General features: G+C 44.8%; 1 protein-coding gene across 2 annotated transcripts; it reads left to right on the top strand.

Annotated features, from left to right (window-relative positions):
• The first annotated feature begins 515 nt into the window (after positions 1 to 515).
• SNRPA (small nuclear ribonucleoprotein polypeptide A) lies at positions 516 to 8,414 on the top strand. Of its 2 annotated transcripts, none has more exons than XM_018562587.1 (7): positions 516 to 585; positions 3,451 to 3,539; positions 4,791 to 4,963; positions 5,470 to 5,634; positions 5,714 to 5,893; positions 6,504 to 6,592; positions 8,006 to 8,414. In XM_018562587.1, the coding sequence occupies exons 2-7, from the start codon at positions 3,467 to 3,469 to the stop codon at positions 8,163 to 8,165; spliced, it is 840 nt and encodes a 279-aa protein (XP_018418089.1). In that variant the 5' UTR covers positions 516 to 585; positions 3,451 to 3,466; the 3' UTR covers positions 8,166 to 8,414. The 2 variants fall into 2 exon arrangements, with proteins under 2 accessions (XP_018418089.1, XP_018418090.1); XM_018562588.1 differs by having other exon boundaries at positions 553 to 591; positions 3,456 to 3,539.
• Positions 8,415 to 9,672: the final 1,258 nt, after the last annotated feature.

Below are 9,672 nucleotides of genomic sequence, written 5' to 3' on the forward strand. Positions count from 1 at the left end.
GATATGTTTTGGGGGGGAAGGGAAGTTGGTGACTCTAATTACAATGTATTCGGTTGCAGCCGACTTCCTCACACACAGTACACAGCAGAGTGCCGATTTGTCGGAAGTTGGGCCTGTACAGCGGTAAACATGGCACTCGGCTGCTATGGGTAACATTCTCTTCTGCCACCGGATAAGCTGAGAGAAGTGAGAACTCAGAAACCCACCCCTCCCTGTCATGGCAGCGCCTCATGGAGAGGGCGGGAATTACACCTAACCGCTCACACACAGACACACAAATGAATGAACAGATAGTCACGTTTTACACCAGAACGCTGAATCTCGTTTCCGAGGGGAAGGAATTCGCTGCAACAGCTTCCGGCACTGGCTGGCGTGTGATTGGCCATTCGATAAACCTCATTGGACAGAGTAGACGCACATCATGAGGCGGGACTACTCAAAGCCAATCATATTTCTGTTGGCGAGTAGGGGCGGGAACATAGTGTAGTATCGCGGGGTGAAGGCCTTGGGGTTGAATTGAATGAGAATTCTTCAGTCGCGCTTGAATCCCTGTTGTGTTCTTCCGGCCGGAGTCCGCCATTGTTCCCTCTGGTAAGTCGCCGCATGTCTGTGTGTATAGAGATCAAAAATCATCGTGTAATCCTCTAGACTCGTCTATTGCCCACGAGAACTCCCTCCTGCCGTGTCTCAGCCATTCCCTCCATCTGTGCGTGCTGCACGATCTATCATTGCCATACAGTGTCCATCTTGTCCTGCTCTAATACGGAGGCGATTGCAGCAGATCTCTCCTAGCACAAATAATAAAGAGTGATGGGTTTTTGGCAGAGCAGAGAGTTGGGGGATGGGGGGGTTTGCTTCTAGCATCACATATTTTATTATAGTATACACTGCTTGTGGCGCATGCACCATGTAATGTACACCAATGGCATCACAATTAGGGTGTGGTATGCACTGGGTGACACCATCAGGGGGGTCATACCAAAATGACCGTATTTTGGTGTCACCCCCCACCCCCTTAAATGTTGGGCACTCAGTCATGGTCTGAGAGCCCAATAGTGGCACGAGAGAGAAGGGGGGAGACTCCGCAGCCTAGCTGATCCCACCCTGTCAATATTTCCTTCTTTCTTTGATGGTTTCCATCACCAAGATGGCTGCCGGCATTGAAGTACATCACTGCTCATGCATGATGATGTTGCACCATGGACAACATAACGCATGTGCTGCTGCCTCACTGGGTGACACCAATCCTGACCATTTACTGCTTGAATTTTGGGTGATTCCTGCTAAACTGACCTAAATTCAAGCTGTTGGTGGCCATGTCAGCAAAAGTCAATTCAAAAGTTCTTGGCTGAGCTGTGCCTGCATCCTATCATGTCAGCACTGTTTTATTTAGGCAGCCGAATGCAGTAGTCAGCAGTGCAGGTTCCTCCTTCCATGCTGTTTAGCATGAAGGGGGCACTCTAATGTTTGCTGTCTGAGAGATAATCAAGCTGTGTATGGCCAGCTTAGGATACTAAGAATGGAGCTGGGAAGATGTCACTCCCTTGCAGTAATGACTACATAGAAGTTACATGGTTGGTGGTTGCCCAATGGATGCAAAGGAGGAATGTGGACATGCAAGAAGTGGTGAGAAAGATGGCGGCAGACAGAGCAACAAGGGAGAGCTCTGATCTGGCCATGTAGGAGGAGAGCGGAGTCGGCTATGATGTGTCCAGATGCTGTGCATCATAATGGGAAAGAGAAACGGACCTGCAGTTCCACTTTAGGGTTTGTTCACGCCATGTCTGCTGAGCTGCTTTGTGTCTGCACACCACCACACATGTATGGTGCGAACAGGTCACATAGAAAACCATTGTATGTGCTCTGTTTACAGCATACATGTGCGGTGGTGTGCAGAAAAACCCAGCCCAATGTGCATGATGTGAACAAGTCATGAAAAGTAAAGGGAGAATGTTCCCTCGTTCTGCTGTGTGACTCTTGCTTTCTTTGGGCCTGTGTCAATGGGCTTTACCTTTCTCTTACAAGTCTATGGGAATGCGAAACCAGCTTGATGCAGATCAGGAGGAGGTCAGAGGTACCTGTCAATGGATTCTGAATGATCTCAGAACTGATGTCATTGACACAAGCCCAAAGTCTGACACTGGCTGTTATAGAGCTAGAACAACTAAAGAATGCTCAGCGTCCTACACTGTGGAAGGTGACATCCAGTGCTCGGGACTTCCATTCCAGAAATTACAGTATGAAATGTACAAGACTGTGCAGGCTTTGTGTTGATGCAGCACCTAGAGCATGGAAATATGGGGGTCAGTACACATTCTGGAGGCTGTCATGGGGGGGAGTGCTGAACTCCCACTAAGCAACAATCGCAATACATATAAGTAAACTAAAAGTGAGATTGTAGTTCATCACAGGAGTGAGCTTGGAGCGGTGACTACTTTACAACACACACGGACCATGGGGAACAAAAGTAGTCACCCTCCAGAAGGAAGGACAGTGTCCGCACCAATTCAGTGATTTGAGGATCTACAGCCGAGTGATACACAAATAAGATACATCTTTGTTATTAAGGTACCTGAATGTATTCTTAAGATTTAACTCCTGGGTTTAGTGTCACTTTAAGGTTTTAACTAGGGATGCGCTGATGCCGAATACTTGCCCAAATGCTCAGATACTTACCCCTGATACTGGAACTTCCGGTCAGAGGGAGATTTCCTCTGACCGGCAGTGTCGCGAGGGATCATGGAGACGGCTTTCTGGCCAATCAGGAAACCGGGTGGCGGCTAATTACTCGCCGCAGGGCTTCCTGATTGGCCAGAAAGCCAGCTCCATGCTAGCAGAAGTATCGGTGAGTACCGAAAGGTAAAGAAAAACAGTATCTGTGCATCCCTAGTTTTAAAGGAGAACTATGAGATGAGTGATTTCCACTCGCCTCATAGTTCTAAGCCGATCTGTGACAATGAGACTCAGAGGTCGGCTCAGTAGATCGGGAAGTGAGAGAACACATACCGGGTTCCCTCACCTCTCGATCCTGTCACGGCTCTCTGCCGTGACAGGGGGAGTGGCTGGATTCCCCTCTCCCCGCTCCGATCTGCCAGCGCTGACTGGCGGAACGGATGGGGGAGGGGGCGGGTACAGCTGGCTCTGCCTCTAGATAGGCAGAGCCAGCTGTCACTCACGCAGCTGGGCGGATCCCGTCAGCTACGTCGGGATCCGCTCCAGGTGCGGCGTCTCAGTATACCGCAAGCTGTAGCTCGCGGTATACTGAGCTTAGGGTAACGGGATGATGCTAGTTTGTGTCCTCCCGTTACCCTAAGGAGAACTATGGGGGGGAAACACTGACCCCATAGTTCTCCTTTAACCCTCTCTACTCAAACAAAACATGAAAAATGTTTTGGTTTAAATTTTTTTTACTGAAATAGGGCTTTAATTGTATAATAACATATGTCGTCTTCTAGTCTAGTGTGAAATGGCTGTCCAAGAGACCAGACCAAACAACACAATCTACATCAACAATCTGAATGAAAAGATAAAGAAAGATGGTAAGCCTTTTATAGCGCACAGTATCTGTAGATGGCTCTTGTCTTTTTGAAATGTTCCTTTTTAATATGGTAATGGACCTAAACGTCAAAATTCAATGACAGATGGAAGTCATCTGGCAACTCCCAGTGGTTACATTTTTCTGCCATTGTTCAGAGCTCCTCTGCCTGGGTTTGAAGTTTTGGGTATTCTTTTCCTGATATTGGATTCTTTTATTTTATGGAGAGCGCAACAGGAAAAATGAGAGTTCTAATGGATGTGGCAGGTCTACGGAATCAGATGCTTTTCTTTGACTTGCTGCATTCCTTACCGAAAGTCCCTTGTAATGAGAGGGGGGCTCGCAGTGACTGCGGAAATATCAGCAAAATGTAGTAATATCACCACCACACCCGAAGTCTTTTAGGATAGCAGAATGTTCATTTATTTGAAGTTCCTTGTCATATAAACAAGCCCTTTTGGGGCCACGCAGGGTCCCTTCATCAGGCTTAGCCTTGGTCTGCAGAATCAGACTCAAACTAAAATGTTGCCGGACTACATGAAGGATTTGAAATGACCTGGTGGTTTCCCTCCTACATCTACCAAAAACTAAAACTCACTTCTGTGTGCACTGACCCACTAAAGGGACACTGCTCCTAAACAAAAGGGTGAAGAGTTTGGAGAAGGCAGAAGAAGGGAACAATCTAGGCCAAAAGAGCGGATTTGGAAAAATTCTCCAATTCAGCTCACTTTCCAGTTTTTAGCCATGTTGTCCTAGGTTAGGGCCTATTCCAAACTCTTCACCCTTTGTGAATAGCACTGTCAATGTTTCATATTTCCAAAACGCGCTGTACTCCGAAGAAGCAAGGGAATGCTTGCCTGTCCTGCAACTATACACAGAGATCTGCCCGGCTGAAGTCTTCACTAGGAACCAGCATTCCCAGGTGTGTAATTCCTATGTCCCCTGTATCACTGGTTCATCCCGCTGACCCCTTTGGCACTACAGGACACGATAGTGATGTGGAGGTCAGCGGGAGAAACCAGTGAGCACTGTGAGGAACCAGGAGATCAACACTCCAAGAAGTGTCTGTTCCTGCAGAAGACTTCAGCCAGGGAATATCTTCAGAATGATGTTTGGCTGTAGGAGAGGTGTATTTCTGTGCTTCGGTACAGGTACTGCTTGTTTGGGAAACTTAAGATTTGGGTGAATGTTTTACCAAAATCATAATTGGTGAGCTTATATGTCGGTATGACAAGAATTGTTTCTTTTTCATTAGAGCTGAAGAAATCTCTGTACGCAATCTTCTCCCAGTTTGGCCAGATCCTTGACATCCTGGTGTCACGCAATCTGAAGATGAGAGGACAGGCCTTTGTGATCTTTAAAGAAATAAGCAGTGCAACAAACGCCCTGAGGTCCATGCAAGGATTCCCTTTTTATGATAAGCCAATGGTTGGTATTTTAGATCCCTTTTTTTTGCTGCACATGAAATGTGGTTTAGGGCTTCCATGCCTCAAATTTAAATAGAAGTAGCAGGAAATAGGGGTGGGCTGCTTTCTGGGGGGAAAAATGGCCCTCTAAGCCAATACTGCTGACTTAGAAATCCAGTTATATGATTCCATAAGCCAAGTTGTGACTGGTTCCAAGCATTGTGGGGGAAGTTGTTCATCTATTGGGGGGAGGGGGATTATCTCGCTACCAACAGTAACCTTATGATAGATTTACATACATGCATGCATACATACATACATACATACATACAGTAGAGTGCATGTAGGGAAATCTGAAGCAAGATTTTTGTTTAGCATTTCATTTCCTCTAAACATTTTGGGTAATTTTTATTATATTTAAGATTGCTAGATCAGATTTGACCAAACAAGAAGTATACACGCCAATATGAGCTTGGACTGGTGTAAAACAACCTTGTTTTAACCTGATACCTTTTTATCTAACAATAGAGAATACAATATTCAAAGTCTGACTCGGACATCATTGCTAAAATCAAAGGCACTTTCGTGGAGAGAAAGAGGCAGGAGAAGAGAAAAGGAAAGGTCCCGGAGGTTGCAATTGTTAAGAAAGTCATTCCAGGGGCCCCTGTTCAAGGCATGCCAGGGCAGATGCCAGTAAGTGTGACTTGTAAACATATTGCATTGTGTGTCTCTTGTTGTCTGTGCCAGACTCCTAAATGTTCCCTTCCTTTAGGGTATGGCAAACATGCCCGGTATGAACCAGGCTCCTCGTATGATGCATATGCCTGGACAGACACCGTACATGCACCATCCTGGAATGATGCCACCACCAGGAATTGGTCCTGGACAGATCCCGCCTGGTGGCATGCCCCATGGTCAGATGATGCCAGGACAGATGGCACCAATGCAGCCGGTGAGTGCTAATTCAAATAGGGTTTTTCTAATCGTATTATACATAAAATAATCAGTGTCTTAGATCTCATGCTGCGTAGACACATCTAAATGATGACTTGCTTTTGTATAAGCTCCGCCCCATATGAAGCAGTATGCTGCTTGTTTATATGTAGAATTATTTCCACACGAGAGGGGAGATTGTTTCCATGGTTCTTCAGACTCCACTCTGCATTTCCTACAGTTCTCTAGCTCAATTGTCCAGAGGGAAGCTTAAGTTATCACAATTTGAGGCTTGGTGTTGGCCCCTCTAACCCTGCTGCCTTAGGCACTGGTCCACTCGTATCTTATGATCAATACAGCCCTGAAAATATGGCTTTCTGAATGTCCTAAAGTGTGCTCTCCACCTCCCAGTGACGGTCTGATTTTTAGAGGTTACCAGGTAAAATCCAAGCCATCCATGTCCATTATTCTGTTTTCTTGTAGGGAAGTCTTGATGTTTTCATCCAGTGTGTGTGTATGTATATATGTGTGTATATATATATATATATATTAATGTGTGCATTGTAATTTTGTTTAAGCTGCAGCTTAGTGAAAGGCTAATACCTCTCTAAATCCATCATCTTCCACAGATCTCAGAAAACCCACCAAACCACATTCTCTTCCTAACCAACCTTCCAGAAGAGACTAATGAGTTGATGCTGTCTATGCTCTTCAATCAGTAAGTAGAACTTGTAAACCTTGAGGTCTATTAGGGGAAATCCTTCTGCTGTCATATAGAAGATTTAAAAGTCCAATCTTTTATAATGTATTATTGCCAGATTGGCACATTTTACTTACTCACCGGGGTATTCTGCCTCCTGTATGTATGGGTCAACCCTATAATCTTCATTCCTCCTGTACATCTTTGTGCTCCACTGCCCACTATTCCTAAAAGAAAAAAAAGAACCTGCTGTAAATTGTATGTCCTCTGGCCCGACAACACTTTCACATATGATGCTCACACCTGCCCCACCGCTGCTCAATGTATTATCCTTCTCTGACTAAAACTGGCTGTTCTTCAGTCCAAACATTCTCCCCCTATGCTGCTCATACATATTCCCTGTGGTGTTCATACATTCCCAGCAGGAAGAACACACTTTAATATTGGCACGTAGGTTCACATATCTAGCTGTGCATTGACAGCCCATTACAACCCATTCATGAGCAGACATACGCTTACTAGTTGTGTTTTTAATATGCTAATATTTACTAGGTATTTTTTTTTTCTGTCTTGTGCTATAACTTGTGTACTTTGAGGGCCCATCCACCCCCTTCTCTGGGTGTCGGCACATACTTTTTTCGGCTGCTGACATGCATAGAGTAATGGCGTCCCATTTAGTTTTTTATCAGGCATTACCAAGGCTCACTGTGCAAATTTTACCTGCATCTTTTGGGCAACACAACGTTTCTCTGTACATCGTGGTGTGCCATAGCACAGGTGCATTTTTTTTGCTTACTGAATAGCAGCATACCTTAAACCACAGGTTACGCAATGCAAAGTTTGTATGATTCCCTTAAAGGAGAACTATGGGGGTAACCTTTTTATCCCATAGTTCTCTTAAGGGTCACGGAAGGACATTCTAACATCCTCCTGTGACCCAAAACTCAGTATATAGCGAGCTATTGCTCGCTATCTAACGAGATCGCAGCAGCCGGGACAGATCCCGACAATGCTGTCTGGATCCACCCAGCTGTATGAGTGACAGCTGGCTCTGCTTATTTAGAGGCAGAGACAGCTGTGCCTGCCTCGTCCCCCGTCCGTTTCTCCTCTCAGTGCTGGAGGGGAGGGGGGTGGGAATCCTTGCGGGGAGTGGTGACTGACAGTCGCCGCTCTCTGCAGGGAGATGATCGGAAAGTGAGTGAGAGATGGTATGCGTTTGTTCACTTCCCGATCTATGGAGCCGACCTATGACCGTTTCATTATCACAGGATGGCTTCATCTCTGAGGTTGAGTGAAAAATCACACCTCCATAGTTCTCTAAGTATAATGCAAGGGTCTGAATTCACTTTCCTCCCTTCTCATGTAGTGTGGTACTCTCCATAAAACTATGCACATCTCGAGGTTGACTCTTTGCCTATTCTTCTCCTATAGGTTCCCTGGCTTCAAGGAAGTCCGTTTAGTTCCCGGGCGGCACGATATCGCATTTGTGGAGTTTGACAATGAAGTCCAGGCCGGAGCTGCTCGAGAATCTCTACAAGGATTCAAGATCACACAGAGCAATTCAATGAAGATTTCATTTGCCAAGAAGTAGTATGATGGGGGACAGGAAGATCTCAAGCTTTAGATTGTTCTGGGTTCCGGTGAAAATGATTGGCTCGCTGTACGAACAGTTGAAGCCGAGTATTCAGACACTTTTTTTATTTTTATGTCTATGACCTCCCAGCGTACTGTTGGTGAGTATAGATTTATTTTATATTTTATGGACTTTTTGAAAGCATTGCACCCAGAGTCTGCCCGTCAGACATTTTACCTGGAGCTTGTGAATAAAATGTTTTCTACTTATGTCTCGGTCTCATTCATTGTAATATTAGAAAAGTGGGGCCACGTGTGACTGCATTCTGTTATATGGAGGTGACACTGAAACAAGATTGTGAAGCTGATGCCAGTCCTTGTCTGCTGCTACAGTGCAGATGTAAACAAGTTTAAAATAAAACAAGCCATGGTTTATGATGACGGCTTTTAAGTCTGGTATACATACTTATAGTTTCCTTGTTCAACCTGCAGGCCGAATGTAGATAATATAACCGATTTTCTCCATCCACGCTTATGAATACTCAAAACGGAGCTTGCGGCTGGTCGGCTGCTAGCTCTGTTTGGTTGAAATTGTCGCCTGCTTGGAGCTGTCCCGACTAGGATTAACTTTCTTTGATTATCCCAGTTGTGGGGCCTTCCCTCCCCATCACCTCCTCATTTTTCCCCTAAGGTTCCTTCTCCACTTGAGGAGAAGCAACTATCCCTGTGGGCACAGAGGTTTTAGTCTGAGCCCTCCCTCACTCACATTTGGTCAGGCCCGGAGTTCTCCCCCATGCTGCCTGTGTTTTTTCCCTGCCACCACAAAGGGTTATTTTTCATGGTATTCTGCATTATGAAACGGCCTACAACTCCTCTGATGATGCTCCTTGTAGTAATGTTTCATGTCGGGCCGGCAGTTGTTTGTCAGCTTGTTCTGAGTATGAAGAAACTGAACAAAGTCTACATTAGGCCTCGTTCTCACCAAGCGCAGAGCAGATCAGTTACAGACTGGAGCAAAACTGCATCCAATGTATTCCAATGGTATTTTTTTAGAGGTGCACCAAAAATGGAAATTTTAAAACCGAAATAAAAAAAAATATCAGGCCGATACCGAAAATGTTTTTATTTTTTCAATTTTTTAAAATATTTTTTTCATAAGCTTTTTAATTTTTATATTTTTATTCATTTTTTATTAAATATTTTTATTTTTTTACTTTTAGGGGCTTCGGGGAAATATTGGGGGTCTAAACAGACCCCTGATATTTCCCTTTTTAAATAGAAAAAGATTGAGAAAACACAAAGTCCTCCAATCTCTTTTTCTGTGTCCCCTGTTATCAATGAACAGAAATCCTCTATGAGTGTTCCTGTTCATTGATAACATGAGGACATTGTTTACTATACCCCCATTCATTCATAATAGTTAATGTAGATGACTTCCCATTTATTCATAATTGAGGATATAGTTAACATGCCATGTCCTCAATTATGTACACACACTCAGCGATCACTGATCGCTGAGTGTGTGT

The sequence above is a fragment of the Nanorana parkeri genome, unplaced genomic scaffold (assembly GCF_000935625.1).
Source record: "Nanorana parkeri isolate BGI_ZX_2015 unplaced genomic scaffold, ASM93562v1 scaffold586, whole genome shotgun sequence".
Taxonomy (NCBI): Eukaryota; Metazoa; Chordata; class Amphibia; order Anura; family Dicroglossidae; genus Nanorana; species Nanorana parkeri.